Source organism: Salvelinus alpinus, chromosome 23 (assembly GCF_045679555.1).
Source record: "Salvelinus alpinus chromosome 23, SLU_Salpinus.1, whole genome shotgun sequence".
Taxonomy (NCBI): domain Eukaryota; kingdom Metazoa; phylum Chordata; class Actinopteri; order Salmoniformes; family Salmonidae; genus Salvelinus; species Salvelinus alpinus.
This window is the reverse complement of record NC_092108.1, coordinates 47,155,560-47,173,143: the sequence shown is the minus strand read 5'-3', so window position 1 is coordinate 47,173,143 and position 17,584 is coordinate 47,155,560. Positions and strand designations below refer to the sequence as shown.

Below are 17,584 nucleotides of genomic sequence, written 5' to 3'. Positions count from 1 at the left end.
GTGGCACTGTCATAGGATGCCACCTTTCCAACAAGTCAGTTCTTCAAATGTCTGCCCTGCTAGAGCTGCCCCGGTCAACTGTAAGTGCTGTGAAGTGGAAACGTGTAGGAGCAACAACGGCTCAGCCGCAAAGTGGTAAGCCACACAAGCTCACAGAATGGGACTACCAAGTGCTGAAGCGCGTAGAGAGTAAAAATCACCTGTCCTCTGTTGCAACACTGAGTTCCAAACTGAGTTTGGAAGCAATGTCACCACAAGAACTGTTAGTCGGGAGCTTCATGAAATGGGCTTCCATGGCTGAGCAGCCACACACAAGATCACCATTCGCAATGCCAAACGTCGGCTGGAGTGGTGTCAAGCTCGCCGCCATTGGACTCTGGAGCAATGGAAACGCGTTCTCTGGAGTGATGAATCACGGTTCACCATCTGGCAGTCCATCGGACTAATCTAGGTTTGGCGGATGCCAGGAGAACGCTACCTGCCCGAATGCATAGTGCCAACTGTAAAGTTTGGTGGAGGACAAATAATGGTCAGGAGCTGTTTTTCATGGTTCGGGCTAGGCCCTTCAGTTCCAGTAAAGGGAAATCTTAATGCTACAGCATACAATGACATTGTGCTTCCAACTTTGTGGCAAAAGTTTGGAGAAGGCTCTCCATAACTTCCAGGACCAGCACACTCACAGCTCACAGCATGAAACCAAACCACAAAACATAAATAACAAAATGCAAAACATACTGTATAATAATCCCATCCCCACCCTTGATTGGAGGACCTCAAACATTTATACTGTAAATGTGTATATAATCATTACAACACTCATCAATTCCAATCTTCAGACAGCCACAGATCAACCCATCTTTCCCAATAAATCATAATATGACCATTTCCTCTCACAATGCATCCCTCTATTTTCCCATGGTGTCTCACTAGGGACTTGAACCTCCCCATCTGCAAAATGTCTGCTGAAATTGCCCCAAAAATAAAACATTTACCCAAGAGCACAATGATATTTCCTATTGACTGCCTGGGGTCTTTCAAATCCCCCAGCGATACAATTTGCAGGTCCAACCGCACCCTGATATTATGGCATAATAACCATTCCTGGACATGACTCCAAAAACAATCCACCGATGGACAGTAACAAAATACATGCTCTATTGATTCTTTCCACATGGCAGTCTGCACCATTCTGACTGTTGAATACCCCATATACTGATCTTTTTTTTTGTTGTAGCGAGAATTGTATATAATAGCTTAAATTGAAATGCATCAATTGTTTAAAAAAAATATCAGTTCATAAACCGGATGCCATGTTATTGGGATATTGAAAAATCTGTTCCCAACTATCTTGAATTTTATGCGGCATAGTTGTCAACCCTCGACCTCGACCGTAGACATTTTACGATTTATATTAGTTATTTTAAGCCATTTATGATTCTTAATTGGTGGCAGACCGGCAGACACTACAGCCTGGGATCAACCCCCAGGCTGTAGTGACGCCGCAACACTGCGCTGCAGTGCCTTAGACTGCTGCGCCACTCGGGAGGCCGGAAATGGACAGTTTTAATCTGTATAACAGCTAAGAGCCCCATATTAAACATTAGATCTGCCTCTCTTAGTAGACCTACTGGAAAACAAGTTTAGATTTAGACATAGTTTCGGCAAAATAGAATCTTTGAGAGAGATTTAATGCCTTGATATCTAATAGTTTTAGCCCTCCAAACTCTTATTCATGATATAAATATACCCGTTGAACTTCATCTGGTTTTCCATTCCAAATAAAATGAAATATTTTTTTGCTCACATAACTTGAAAAAACATTCTCCTGGAGTTGGTAGAGCCATGAATAGATATGTAAATTGTGATATCAATAGAGATGTAATAAATACAATTTCCCCATAGATTTCAATGCTTTCAAGATCCTATCTATTTTGCTGAGGTTTCTCTCAAAATGTATATTTGCAAGATCATTAAACTTTTCAGGAACGTGTACACCAAGCACATCAAATGCACCATATGCCCATTTAATCGGGAGACCAGATAGCAATTTAAAGTTTGTCTTTTAGAGACCCAATCCGTTATATAGTGCACTTATCATAGTTGAGTTTTAATACAGATAAACTGGAGAAATTATCCAGGTCCTCAATAAGATCGTTCAGGGTCTTATTGAGACCCCGAAGAAGGGCGGGGATGTATGCCTTATGATTAACGAGTCGTGGTGTGATCATAACAACATACAGGAACTCAAGTCCTTTTGTTCACCTGACCTAGAATTCCTTACAATCACATGCCGACCGCATTATCTACCAAGAGAATTCTCTTCAATTATAATCACAGCCGTGTATATCAGACACCTCGACGGCCCTGAAAGAACTTCATTGGGCTCTATGTAAACTGGAAACCATATATCCTGAGGCAGCATTTATTGTAGCTGGGGATTTTAACAAGGCTAATCTGATAACAAGGCTCCCTAAATTTTATCAGCATATCGAAAGCGCGACCCGGGCTGGCAACACTCTGGATCATTGCTATTCTAATTTCCGCAATGCAAACAAAGCCCTCCCTCGCCCTCCTTTCGGCAAATCTGACCACGACTCCATTTTGTTGCTCCCAGCCTATAGTCAGAAACTAGATCTGTTCAATGCTGGTCCGACCAATCTGATTCCACGCTTCAAGATTGCATCGATCACATGGACTGGGATATGTTCCGGATAGCATCGGACAATAACATTGATGTATACGCTGATTCGGTGAGCGAGTTTATTAGCAAGTGCATCGGTGATGTGGTACCCATGGTGACTATTAAATCCTTCCCCAACCAGAAACTGTGGATTGATGGCAGCATTCGTACAAAACTGAAAGCGCGAACCACTGCTTTTAATCATGGAAAGGCGACCGGAAACATGACCGAATAGAAACAGTGTAGCTATTCTCTCCGCAAGGCAGTTAAACAAGCTAAGCGTCAGTATAGAGACAAAGTAGAGTCGCAATTCAACGGCTCAGACACGAGACGTATGTGGCAGAGTCTACAGTCAATCACAGACTACAAAAAGAAAACCAGCCCCGTCGCGGACACCAACATCTTGCTCCCAGACAAACTAAACAACTTCTTTGCTCGCTTTGAGGACAATACAGTACCACTAACATGGCCCGCTACCAAAACCTGCAGGCTCTCCTTCACCGCAGCCAACGTGAGTAAAACATTTAAACGTGTTAACCCACCCAAGGCTGCCGGCCCAGACGGCATCCCTAGCTGCGTCCTCAGAGCATGCGCAGACCAGCTGGCTGGTGTGTTTACGGACATCTTCAATCAATCCCTATCCCAGTCTTTGTTCCTGTTCCCAAGAAAGCTAAGGTAACTGAGCTAAATGACTATCGCCCCATAGCACTCACTTCAGTCAGCATGAAGTGCTTTGAAAGACTAGTCAAGGATCATATCACCTCCACCCTACCTGACACCCTAGACCCACTCCAATTTGCTTACCGCCCCAATAGGTCCACAGACGACGCAATCGCAACCACACTGCACACTGCCCTAACCCATCTGGACAAGAGGAATACCTTTGGAAGAATGCTGTTCATCGATTACAGCTCAGCATCTAACACCATAGTACCCTCCAAACTCGTCATTAAGCTCGAGACCCTGGGTCTCGACCCCGCCCTGTGCAACTGTGTCCTGGACTTTCTGACGGGCCGCCCCCAGTTGGTGAGGGTAGGAAACAACATCTCCACCCCGCTGATCCTCAACACTCCCTGTTCACCCATGGCCACGTGGCCATGCACGCCTCCAACTCAATCATCAAGTTTGCAGACGACACTCCAGTGGTAGGCTTGATTACCAACAACAACGAGACGGCCTACAGGGAGGAGGTGAGGGCCCTCGGAGTGTGGTGTCAGGAAAATAATCTCACACTCAACGTCAACAAAACAAAGGAGATTTGTCAGGAAACAGCAGAGGGATCACCCCTGTATCCACATCGATGGGACAGTAGTGGAGAAGGTGGAAAGTTTTAAGTTCCTCGGCGTACACATCACGGACAAACTGAAATGGTCCACCCACACAGACAGCGTAGTGAAGAAGGCGCAACAGCGCCTCTTCAACCTCAGGAGGCTGAAGAAATTTGGCTTGTCACCAAAAACACTCACAAACTTTTACAGATGCACAATCGAGAGCATCCTGTCGGGCTGTATCATCGCCTGGTACAGCAACTGCTCTGCCCACAACCGTAAGGCTCTCCAGAGGGTAGTGAGGTCTGCACAATGCATCACCGGGGGCAAACTACCTGCCCTCCAGGACACCTACACCACCCGATGTCACAGGCAGGTCAAAAAGATCATCAAGGACAATAGCCACCCGAGCAACTGCCTGTTCACCCCGCTATCATCCAGAAGGCGAGGTCAGTACAGGTGCATCAAAGCAGGGACCGAGAGACTGAAAAACAGCTTTTATCTCAAGGCCATCAGACTGTTAAACAGCCATCACTAACATTGAGTGGCTTCTGCCAACATACAGACTCATTCTCTAGCCACTTGTATAATTAACATTTGGATGTAATAAATGTATCACTAGTCACTTAAACAATGCCACTTTATATAATGTTTACAGACCCTACATTACTCATCTCATATGTATATACTGTACTCTATACCATCTACTGCATCTTGTCTATAATGTTTGGCCATCGCTCATCCATATATTTATATGTACATATTCTTAATCATTCCTTTACACTTGTTTGTGTATAAGGTAGTTGTTGTGAAATTGTTAGATTACTTGTTAGATATTACTGCACGGTCGGAACTAGAAGCACAAGCATTTTGCTACACTCACATTAACATCTGCTAACCATGTGTATGTGACCAATAAAATTGGATTTGAGTGTGGACAAAAGAAAAAGCTTGAATCATCGGCATACATTGATACCTTTCTTTGTAATCCATTAATTTCTAACCCCTTCATTTTGTAATTGGATCTGATTTTTATAGTTAACAATTCAATGGCCATAACAAACCCAAAGTAGGGTAAAAGAGGGCAACCCTGTTTTATATCTCTTAACAATTCAAAATTCTCCAAAAAATAACCTTTATAATTTTACATAAAGGAGTTTTATACATGACTTTTCACTTGCGCATACAATACAACCTTATAGTGAAATGCTTAATTTCGAGTCCCTAACCAACAATGTAGATTAAAAAAAATACAGATAAGAATAAGAAATAAAAGTAATAAGTAATTAAAGAGCAGCAGTAAAATAACAATAGCGCGACTATGTACAGGGGGGTACCGGTACAGAGTCAATGCGCTAGGGCACCGGTTAGTTGCGGTAATATGTACATATAGACCCATAGATCCAAGATGACGTAGGAGTCGGACGTGTGTTTTTGTCTTGTCCCTTGCCGTCCCGTGTAAACATTGTTTTTCCTTGTTTTTTCTCGTTTATATATTTAATATTTTAATATCACTTTCCATCTACGGACTGAATATACTCTCCTGCAACCCACCTCACCCAATGTGGCACGGATCTGCTATTTTTATACTTAAGAACCCATCAAAAGCCTGCTAACTGGCTACTAGCTAGCCGTGGCCCGCTAGCTGTCTAGAGTACATTGGACTGTTAGCTTAATTAAGAGGCCCATCGGACAAATTCTTTGGCCACTATACCTAGTTTGCCAATCGGCATGGTTCAATATACGGAGCCCTGCTGATCCGTTGACTGAACTGGAACCCCAACAGAAGCTAGCCAGCTAGCTAGCTACTAGCTAGTAGTCAGCTAGCCACTGCCACTGTCATCAGCTACCTCTAGCATGTACAGTCTGTCGCCAGTCTGCACAGCGCAACTCAAACCAGAGCAAATCGGACTTATTTTTCTCCATATCTCCGGATTCCTACCGCAAGATCAGAACCTTTTTTTTTTCTTCACCTGGAGAGCACCTCCTCCCAGCTGCCCACTGCACTGAGGCTAGGAAACACTGTTACCACTGATAAATCCACTATAATTGAGAATTTCAATAAGCATTACGGCTGGCCATGCTTTCCACCCGGTTACCCCTACCCCGGTAGGGGTGTGAATTTTTATTAGCGGGGTGAATTTTTATTGAAATTCTCAATTATAGTGGATTTATCAGTGGTACCAGTGTTTCCTAGCCTCAGTGCAGTGGGCAGCTGGGAGGAGGTGCTCTTTTTCTCCATGGACTTTACAGTGTCCCAGAACTTTTTTGAGTTTGTGCTACAGGATGCAAATTTCTGCTTGAAAAGCTAGCCTTAGCTTTCCTAACTGCCTGTGTATATTTGTGCCCTGCACTCCCCACAATGCCCTGCACTCCCCACAGCAACTCGCCCAAGCCTCCCCATTTCTCCTTCACCCAAATCCAGATAGCTAATGTTCTGAAAGAGCTGCGAAATCTGGACCCCTACAAATCAGCCGGGCTAGACAATCTGGACCCTCTCTTTTTAAAATTATCTGCCGAAATTGTTGCAACTCCCATTACTAGCCTGTTCAAACTCTCTCTCGTATCATCTGAGATTCCCAAAGATTGGAAAGCTTCCGCGGTCATCCTCCTCTTCAAAGGGGGAGACACTCTAGACCCAAACTGCTACAGACCTATATATATCCTACCCTACCTTTCTAAGGTCTTCGAAAGCCAAGTTAACAAATAGATTACCAACCATTTCAAATCCCACCGTACCTTCTCCGCTATGAAATCTGGTTTCAGAGCTGGTCATGGGTGCACCTCAGCCACACTCAAGGTCCTAAACAATATCATAACCCCCATCGATAAGAGACATTACTGTGAAGCTGTATTCATCAACCTGGCCAAGGCTTTTGACTCTGTCAATCACCACATTCTTATTGGCAGATTCAACAGCCTTGGTTTCTCAAATGATTGCCTCACCTGGTTCACCAACTACTTCTCTGATAGAGTTCAGTGTGTCAAATCGGAGGGCCTGTTGTCCAGACCTCTGGCAGTCTCTATGTGGGATCCACAGGGTTCAATTCTGGGGCCAACTCTTTTCTCTGTGTACATCAATGATGTCACTTTTGCGGCTGGTGATTCTCTCATCCACCTCTACGCAGACGACACCATTCTGTATACTTCTGACCCTTCTTTGGACACTGTATTAACTAACCTCCAGACGAGCTTCAATGCCATACAACTCTCTTTCCGTGGCCTCCAACTTAAATGCAAGTAAAACTAAATGCATGCTCTTCAACCGATCACTGCCCGCACCTGCCCGCCCGTCCAGCATCACTACTCTGGACGGTTCTGACTTAGAATATGTGGACAACTATAAATACCTAGGTGTCTGGCTAGACTGTAAAACTCTCCTTCCAGACTCACATTAAGCATCTCCAATCCAAAATTAAAACTAGAATCGGCTTCCTATTTCGCAACTAAGCATCCTTCACTCATGCTGCCAAACATACCCTCGTAAAACTAACCATCCTACCGATCCTCGACTTCGGCGATGTCATTTACAAAATAGCCTCCAACACTCTACCCAGCAAATTAGATGTAGTCTATCACAGTGCCATCCATTTTGTCACCCAAGCCCCATATATTACCCACCACTGCGACCTGTACGCTCTCATTGGCTGACCATCGCTTCATACTCGTCGCCAAACCGACTGGCTCCAGGTCATCTACAAGTCTCTGCTAGGTAAAGCCCCACAATATCTCAGCTCACTGGTCACCATAGCAGCACCCACCCGTAGCACGCGCTCCAGCAGGTATATTTCATGAGTCACCCCCAAAGACAATTTCTCTTTTGGTCGCCTTTCCTTCCAGTTCTCTGCTGCCAATGACTGGAACAAACTGCAAAAATCACTGAAGCTGGAGACTCATATCTCCCTCACTAGCTTTAAGCACCAGCTGTCAGAGCAGCTCACAGATCACTGCACCTGTACATAGCCCATCTGTAAACAGCCCATCCAACTACCTCATCCCCATACTGTATTTATTTTTTTATCTTGCTCCTTTGCACCCCAGTATCACTTGCACATTCATCTTCTGCACATCTACCATTCCAGTGTTTAACTGCTATATTGTAATTATTTTGCCACTACGGCCTATTTATTGCCTTACCTCTCTTATCTTAACTAATTTGCACTCACTGTATATAGACTTTTCTTTTTTTCTACTGTATTATTGACTGTATGTTTGTTTATTCCATGTGTAACTATGTGTTGTTGTATGTGTCGAACTGCTGTGCTTTATCTTGGCCAGGTCGCAGTTGTAAAAATAACTTGTTCTCAACTGGCCTACCTGGTTAAATACAGGTGAAATAAACATTTTTTTTTTTTTTTTTTTTTAAGTTTCTGAATATCCTTGAGTGGCCCATCCAGAGCCTGGTCTTGAACCCAATCAAACAGACCTGAAAATAGCTGTGCAGCAACGTTCCCCATCCAAGCTGACAGAGCTTGAGAGGATCTGCAGAGAAGTATCGGAGAAACTCCCCAAATACAGATGTGCCAATCTTGTCGCGTCATACCCAAGAAGACTTGATGCTGTAATCGCTCCCAAGGTGCTTCAACAAAGTACTGAGTAAAGGGTCTGAATACTCATGTAAATGTGAAATTTTGGTTTTTTATTTTTAAGAAAATAGCAAGAATGTCCAAAAACCTGTTTTTTGCTTTGTCATTAAGGGGTATTGTGTGTAGATAGATGAGTGAAAAAAAACATTTAATCCATTTTAGAATAAGGATGCAACATAACAAAGCGTGTAAAAAGTCAAGGGGTCTGAATACTTAGCCTTGTTATTGTTATATTATTGTGTTACTTTTTTCCAACTTTTTTATTTTATTACTTACTTAAAAACAATCTCTGCATTGTTGGTTAAGGGCTAAGTAAGCATTTCATGTCAGGTCTGTATTTTATTTTATTTAACCTGCTCTTTCCATGACATAGACTGACCAGGTGAATCCAGGTGGAAGCTATAATCCCTTATTGATGTCACGTGTTAAATCCTGTCACGTCCCCTTCTCTGGCGCTCGAGGTCGCCAGGCTCCTCATCATTACATACACCGGTCACCATTGTTACGCACACAAGCGCTTCATCGGACTCACCTGGACTCCATCGCGTCATTGATTGCCTCCCCTATATCTGTCACTTCCTCAGTTTCATTCCCGTGTCTGCATTGATGTTGTTTGTTTCTCTTGTCCAGACGCTGTCCTTGTTAAGTTTTATGTCTATTTATTATTAAATCCTCACTCTGTACTTGCTTCCCGTCTCCCAGTGTCTGTGGTTACGAAACCGTTACAAAATCCACTTCAATCAGTGTAGAGGAAGGCGAAGAGACAGGTTAAATAATAATTGTTAAGCCTTGAGACATGTATTGTGTATATGTGTCATTCAGAGGGTGAATGGGAAAGACAAAATATTGAATTGCCTTTGAACGGGGTATGGTAGTAGGGGCCAGGCGCTCCGGTTTGTGTCAAGAACTGCAACACTACTGGGTTGTTCATGCTCAACAGTTTCCTGTGTGTATCCAAAATGGTCTACCACCCAAATTTTGGACATCCAGCCAACTTGACACAACTGTGGGAAGCATTGGAATCAACATAGGCCAGCATCCCTGTGGAACGCTTTCGACACCTTGTAGAGTCCATGCCCCGACGAATTGAGGCTATGAGGACAGAAGGAGGGAGGGTGCAACTCAATATTAGGAAGGTGTATGACAAGTAGTATGGCGCTGTGTCACAGAGTATTGTTTCTGCATCCTATTTAAAGTATTCTCATAAAAATAAAAATAAATTCACCTGTTCAGAGAAATTTGTCATTGAAGTTGTTAGGTTTATGTCCCATCCTACATCCTGATATCACCAGGTTCTGACCACCAGATAGTATTTTTTTTCAATTTTTTTTTTTTTAACATTTACAGTAACGTATGTGGATTGTTCTAAAATGTGGTAGATTCATGCAGAAATAGGATCATTTTGTCTGCTAGGATGGCATTGAGGCCTGTCAGTTAGTCTGTTTTAACAGATGCTAGGGATGCCATCTGTGGGATAAAAGCTTTTAATCACAGATAAATCCATTGGACTGTGCAGCAAAGGCATTTAAGAGCTTAAAAAGCAGTCCTCTGGGAGACTTTCACACGTTTTACCATGCTGATTTCGACTTCACCACTACATCGATAGGCTATCGTTTTTGTAAAAGTAATTGATAGGCCCTACAAAAATTCACTTGGAGTAATACCAAAGAGCAATGACCATTGCTTGTCTGTCTTTGGCAGGCTAAAATGACAGTCATGCATAAACATTGCTCCTGTATGAAAGTTTTGGTACTTGTGGGAGGGACTAATTTAGGTCACACTTCCTTATTGATTGGTTGGCATAAGCAAACGTGACAGTCCCCTTCAAATAATTGTCTGGTAAGAATAACTAACTTGCCATATACCTATATTTTCCCTATTAAACAGAGAAATATGTAATAATTTATATAGTTTAGGAGCGAAGAGGTGACATATCGCTTGAAGAGCAACTCCTACTTCCGTGTTGTCCCTCAATGTAAAGCAGTCCTATTACAGGAAGCTGTAGCCTAATCTGTAGGGGTTAATCCGCGCAGTTTACAGGTATTTAACCATCAAAGTCTTCGAATGTTACATTGTATCGTTGAGCAACATACGTTAGAATCTATATCAATGTTCGTGACATTCGAATCCACCGAGTAATTTTTTATTTATTTTTTAAATACATACATAGGTAGGTTGCGCTATAGTCTATCATATTGCCATTTATGTAGGTGATGTTAAAACGTAGACTTTTGAATAAACCTTTAATTTAGCTTACCCAACGTTTTAGCGAATTTACGACTTGAACTCATGTTCATGATTTAATGTTACAGTGTGCCCTTGATCGACCCTCTTTCAATGTAATTTGATGAAGTGAAGGAGCAGCGATTTCGGAGAATACGGACGATATAAGCTACATGTAGCAAAACAGAAGATTCAATCGCTGCCCACGTCAGAGGAACTGCGGTACATTAGCGGAAGAATGCCAGCGGGTAAGTGAAGTGATTGTTTTTGAAGAATGTTTTAAATTGAAAGGTTGTGGTACTTGTTGTCAACAGCGGTAAATTGACGAAGGGGATCGCTTGTTCAACCCATAGCGTATTTCACAATGAGTCATTAGTCCATCCAAAGGTGTTCAAAGCATGGTTTTGATAGAATTATCAGGGCCATCAATAATTGTTTAAAATCGAGCAGACATTTATTGGGTGCACATGGAAATCGTTCTGTTGCGTCGTTTGTGTGTCGCAACATTGTGTGTTCACTCAACTCAAATATGAGAGATTCTATAGGCATTGGTGGAATTAGCCTTGTATATATTAAATTGTGGTGTTTGAATTGGTTGTCAGTACCTTGACTTGAAGACTACGTTTAGGACTGTGGGCAATATGACATAAAATAAAAAAGGTAAACGCTAGGCGCAAATTTAGACCTGGGTTCTGATTGACAGTGGATGTGTTTGCACGTTCTTGGGTCTAGGTCAAAGATTAAGGGCTGGGTTCAATCTGTATCGCTGACGGGAAACGCACTTTTCACGCCATTTCGATAATTGTGACGTTTTCGTAGCAGGGTAGGAGACTGCGGTTAGGGTTGGAGAAAATGCTCTCCTAACCTGCGACGAAAATCACTGTCTCAAAGTGGCTTGAAAATAATGTGGCCCTATAACTGAATTATGTTCAAATTTTAAAGGTCATTTCTGCAACCAGCGGGAACATTGCCTTCTAAATTGTCAATTGCGCTATACAGCGCATCTTCAGGCTACGGATTAATCCGGAGCAGATATTAAAAAAATTGGGGAAAATGTGGTCACATAAACTGAGGGAGATTTGAACGTAATTATGTTACCAAACTTTGCATCTGCACAGTTCTTCCAGTAAATGTGTTTTTGTGACACATTCTGTGTACATTTTCGTAGTAGTCCTTGTGCATAAAAGTGTATGGTTTTTCGAATTTGAAATCAATGGTATTTGTTTTGCATTTTACATTTTAAAGTGAGAAATCTGAGTCTCCGGGTCATTCTGTTACTGTTACTGCCCAGCTGTAACATGATAGCCTCATACATTGATATTGTTTAGGCCAATGCATCAGTGGAATATGGCCTGTTTGTGTAAATGCTCAAAGTGTGTGTGTTAGAGCAGGGGTTTTCAAACTTTTCTTTCCCCGGCAAAGCGGCGACCCAGGGATGTTTGCAACCCCCCCAGAAAACATTTTTTTAATGAAAATATTTGTAGACAGTTTCATTATGTTGACCTCACCACAGTTCATTGGAAGTGTAAACTCGATCATACCTTTCTAGCTATCTTGGCAGCATAGAGAAAATGTTGCTGTTGTAGAGCAAATTTCAGCAATTCAAAATTGTTCTATTGAGCTATAAGACAATTGTTTAGTTTTATAGCTAATGTCCTGCAATTCTATGCATTTTGCCATGGCTAATCCTGTGTTCTTCTGCTCAAACACAAAATCAATGGGCATTTCTCCTGAATTCCCGTTTTTTGGAATTTCAGATTCTCCCTGACTGTCTAGCTTTTATTTGATTGTTAGTTCTCAAAGATGGTATAATACAAAACGTGTGTGTGTATGTGGTTTCTTTGCAGCAATTTGACCATGAAGGCCTGACTCACACAGTCTCCTCTGAACAGTTGATGTTGAGATGTGTCTGTTACTTGAACTCTGTGAAGCATTTATGTGGGCTGCAATTTCTGAGTCTGGCAACTCTAATGAACTGCAGAGGTAACTGCAGAGGTACCTCTCTGCAGCAGAGGTAACTCTGGGTCTTCCTTTCCTGTGGTGGTCCTCATGAGAGCCAGTTTCATCATAGCGCTTGGTGGTTTTTGCAACTGCACTTGAAGAAACTTTCAAAGTTCTTAAACTTCAATCTGAATTGATTGACCTTCATGTCTTAAAGTAATGATGGACTGTAATTTATCTTTGCTTATTTGAGCTGTTCTTGCCATAATATGGACTTAGTCCTATTTTGGTAAAATACCATCTTCTGTATACCACCCCTACCATGTCACAACACAACTGATTGGCTCAAAGGCATTAAGACATAAATACATTAACCTTTAACAAGGCACATCTGTTAATTGAAATGCATTCCAGGTGACTGCCTCATGAAGCTGGTTGAGAGAATGCCAAGAGTGTGCAAAGCTGTCAAGGCAAAGGGTAGCTACTTTGAAGAATCTCAAATCTCAAATATTTAGACTTATGACTGGTACCGTATATGAGTTAGAATACAATCAGAAGATATCTTTATCTGGTTTGGGTCATTAAAGTTGACACTGAAACTGAAAATTACCACTTAGACGCCCCGCCTAAAAATTCTCTACACAGGAAAAAACCCTGTAATTAGCTCCAGTGCCTGTAATTTCCTCCATATTAAAGGGATGGTTTGAGATTTTGTCAATGAAGCCATTTATCTACTCATTAACACCTAAAGTGTTAAGCACCTCAATTAAGTAATTAGCCAAGACAAAACCGTTGCCATTATGTCCGCCAAGGCTTGACTGAAGCTGGGGAAGTTATAAAAAAAGGCTCCTCAGCTGATTGGTGTAGTGCTTTGTTTTGTGTCTTCCCATTGTTTCCCTGCACACTATTGTTCAGTTGAGAACTCCACATGTTCCCTGTTTCAAAGTGTAGGCCTAAATGTTTTCCACAGACGAAAGCCTTGTTTACACTGAAGACTGATGGAGATGACAATTTGGATTGTTTTCGAACATTCCCTTGGGTGAAGTTGCCCTAGAGGGCCTGGACACTGATCTTGGGTTGGTGTAGCATTTTCCCAACTGGTTAAATATGATCGACAAATGAGGCCCATTGAGTGCCCCCATTGTTGAAGGGCAGACTATGATCTGTTTACACACACTATTAATTCTTGAGGTCGTGCAGTGTCTACTGGTTTTATCTTCTCACTGGTAGTCCATGATTCAATGAATTACAGGTCTTTCAATCATTGAATTTAAGGTCCTTCATTTACCATCAAGTCCAAACACACATCTGGGTTGTGACTGGTAGGGAAGAAACATTTTGAAATGGCGAGGTACTACCTGAACTTGTTAGATAAGTGACGTTCATTTTTATTTTACTTTAGCGCGCCTTACTGAACAGGATCCTGGTTTCCCAAGTGTAGGCCCAAATCCTTTTTAGACAAATTCCAGACATACGCGTGCGTCACCAGACTCAATTACCGGGATGGCTAACTCTGGAAATCCGTTCGGTCTGCATTTTCGTTTAAAGGTTCTAAAGGTGCATGTTTTGGTGCCGCTAGGGCAGTTCAGACAGCTGGTTGATTACTTATCTTAAATTGCTTGTAAATATTGTATGTTTTTATTGCGTTGGAATTGTAAATATTGTGTGCTGGGCGCCCTTGCAAAGGAAGCTTTGGTCTCAATGGGATTTCCCTGTTTCATTCCAAGTGCATTTATTTATGATTTTTTTTACCTTTTATTTAAGCAGAAGCAAACAAGCCTAAACGGTGAGGGACCTACCTAAATTTGTCAATTTTAAGAAACTCATTTGTTTTCTGGTACGAAATGTTTTTCAACGTTGTACATTAATGAATACACCCCATAGTAGCGTTGCACCCCTGGAAGACTGGTCACATTCAGTAGCACACAATGTGAGGGCACCCAAACCTTTCCAATCAGAACCGTTTCTCCTATGTGTGCCTGCTGAATGCAACCCTGGTCAAGTGTTGCAACTTTGAAATGAGTCAACTGATGTCGACGCTTATTACACATGAAATTCAGATTCATGTCTAGATGCATCCCAAAATGTAATGGCGGTTGCTTCAAATTGCAAAGTCAGTCGCCTTTTCTCCATTGTTACTATTGTCTTTGTGTATAGAAAACTTAACACAGGCTTCTTTGCTAATTCAATGGAGTCGAGGGATGATGGGCCTTGCCAGAGAATGGATTTGATATACATACACCCTGCTGTCTGTCTTTGAGATGCTAATTGTGAAACTCAAATGCATTAAAAAGGCAACTCTTACATTGGGCTGCATTGTGTTGATCTTCTATTAAGGAATTGGATGTTTGGTGGTACAGGCACATTTAGGATCGTTCCCCCTTTTTCGCAAGCTGTAATTTGTATGCATCGCCAAAGACTCATTCGGTAAAGAAGGATTTGGCTTAAATATCTATAAATCTAATGCTTTTCCATCACCTATGTCACGTTGCATCTTTTGGGGAATGGAATTGTATGCTTGTGTGGGATAAGATTCATTTTCCCTTTGTGAAGTTTCCTGTTTTGGGGGATTTTCACTTTTTTAAAGTAGACCTATTTTTGTGTATGTGTGTTTCGTATTTCACTGGGTCTTTGTCATTATTTTTGCAGAGCGGATTGTTGAAGTAAACACTAACATTATAACCCACTGCAAAGAGTTGTCCCTGGTCTGCCTCCTGCATTGTACTACACAGAGCACCAAGGAAGTCAAGCATATAAGCACAGTGTTAGTATGACCAGCTTGCAAAATCAGCAGTGAAATGTAAGCGAACACTTAAGTTATTAAGCTAACACAAGTAGCTTGTGTGTTTGACATATTTGGCCTATTGGTGATGTTGGCATGGCTAGCCTCAGGAAAGTAGGTTACACGGGCATTAACTTATTGCGTGAAGTATGTATTTCCATAGCTTATCAGAGGGTGAGAGCTCCCAAATACTTTGATACTGATGGTATAGGCTACTGCTAGCTGGCTGGCTGGCTAGCTTGCTAGCTGGGTGGGTGGGTAGGTGGCTGCCTAGCTGTCTGGGTGGGTAGGTGGCTGGCAGCCAGCTGTCTGGTTGGGTAGGTGGCTAGCTAGCTGTCCGGTTGGGTAGGTGGCTGGCTAGCCAGCTGTCTGGTTGGGTAGGTGGCTGGCTAGCCAGCTGTCTGGTTGGGTAGGTGGCTGGCTGGCTAGCTAGCTGTCTGGTTGGGTAGGTGGCTGGCTGGCTGGCTAGCTAGCTGTCTGGTGGCTGGCTGGCTGGCTAGCTAGCTGTCTGGTTGGGTTGGTGATGGCTAGCTAGCTGTCTGGTTGGGTAGGTGGCTGGCTCGCTGTCTGGTGGCTGGCTAGCTAGCTGTCTGGTTGGCTAGGTGGCTGGCTAGTTAGCAGTCTGGTTGGCTAGGTGGCTGGCTGGCTGGCTAGCTAGCTGTCTGGTGGCTAGGTGGCTGGCTGGCTAGCTGTCTGGTGGCTGGCTGGCTGGCTAGCTAGCTCTGGTTGGCTAGGTGGCTGGCTGGCTGGCTAGCTGGCTAGGTGGCTGGCTGGCTAGCTAGCTGGCTAGGTGGCTGACTGGCTAGCTAGCTGGGGTGGCTAGCTAGCTGTCTGGGTGGGCAGGTGGGTGGGCTGGCTGGCTAGCTGTCTGGGTGGGCAGGTGGCTGGCTAGCTGTCTGGGTGGGCAGGTCGCTGGTTGGCTGGCAAGCGAGCTAGCTGTGTGGGTGGGTGGTTGGTTAGCTGTCTGGGTGGGTGGGTAGGTGTTTGGCTGGCTAGCTGTCTGGGTGGGTAGGTGGCTGAGTGGGTAGGTGGCTGGCTGGCTGGCTGTCTGGGTGGCTGGTTGGCTGGCAAGCGAGCTAGCTGTCTGGGTGGGTAGGTGGCTGGCTGTCTGGGTGGGCAGGTGGCTGGCTGTCTGGGTGGGCAGGTGGCTGGCTAGCTCTCCCGGTGGGGAGGTGTCTGGTTGGCTGTCCCGGTGGGGAGGTGTCTGGTTCGCTGGCAAGCGAGCTAGCTGTCTAGGTGGGTGGATGGCTGGCTAGCTAGCTTTCTGGGTGGGTAGGTGGCTGTCTGGGTGGCTAGGTGGCTGGTGAGCGAGCGAGCTGTCTGGGTGGGTAGGTGGCTGGCTGGTTGTCTGGGTGGGTAGGTGGCTGGCTAGCTGTCTGGGTGGGTAGGTCGCTGTCTGGGTGGGTAGGTGGCTGGCTGTCTGGCTGGGCAGGTGGCTGGCTGGCTGTCTGGGTGGGCAGGTGGTTGGCTAGCTGTCTCGGTGGGGAGGTGTCTGGTTGGCTGGCAAGTGTGCCAGCTGTCTGGGTGGGTAGGTGGCTGGCTGGCTGGCTGGGTAGGTGGGTGGATGGCTGGCTAGCTAGCTTTCTGGGTGGGTAGGTGGCTGTCTGGGTGGCTAGGTGGCTGGCTGGTTGTCTGGGTGGGTAGGTCGCTAGCTGTCTGTGTGGGTAGGTGGCTGTCTGGGTGGGTAGGTTGCTGGCTAGCTGTCTGGGTGGGTAGGTGGCTGGCTAGCTGTCTGGGTGGGTGGCTGGCTGGCTGGCTGTGTGGGTGGGTAGGTGGTTAGCTGTCTGGGTGGGTAGGTTGCTGGTTAGCTGTCTGGGTGGGTAGGTTGCTGGCTAGCTGTCTGGGTGGGTAGGTGGCTGGTTAGCTGTCTGGGTGGGAAGGTGGTTGGCTGGCTGGCTGGCTGTGGGTGGGTGGTTGGCTAGCTGTCTCGGTGGGGAGGTGTCTGGTTGGCTGGCAAGTGTGCCAGCTGTCTGGGTGGGTAGGTGGCTGGCTGGCTGGCTGGCTAACTGTCTGGGTGGGTAGGTGGCTATTTGTCTGGGTGGGTAGGTGGCTGGCTGGTTGTCTGGGTAGGTGGGTGGATGGCTGGCTAGCTAGCTTTCTGGGT

General features: G+C 44.3%; 1 protein-coding gene across 4 annotated transcripts in view; it reads left to right on the top strand.

Annotated features, from left to right (window-relative positions):
• Positions 1-10,383: 10,383 nt before the first annotated feature.
• The window catches only part of efr3a (EFR3 homolog A (S. cerevisiae)), a 222,075-nt gene continuing 214,874 nt past the window's right edge, over positions 10,384-17,584 (top strand). Inside the window, exons 1-2 of one of the 4 annotated variants that reach the window (XM_071362586.1) lie at positions 10,384-10,574; positions 10,888-11,005. In XM_071362586.1, the coding sequence (XP_071218687.1) occupies positions 10,996-11,005 (10 nt within the window). In that variant the 5' untranslated portion in view covers positions 10,384-10,574; positions 10,888-10,995. Of the gene's footprint in view, positions 11,006-17,584 lie in introns of all 4 variants that reach the window. The other 3 variants (XM_071362584.1, XM_071362585.1, XM_071362583.1) reach the window with 3 other exon arrangements.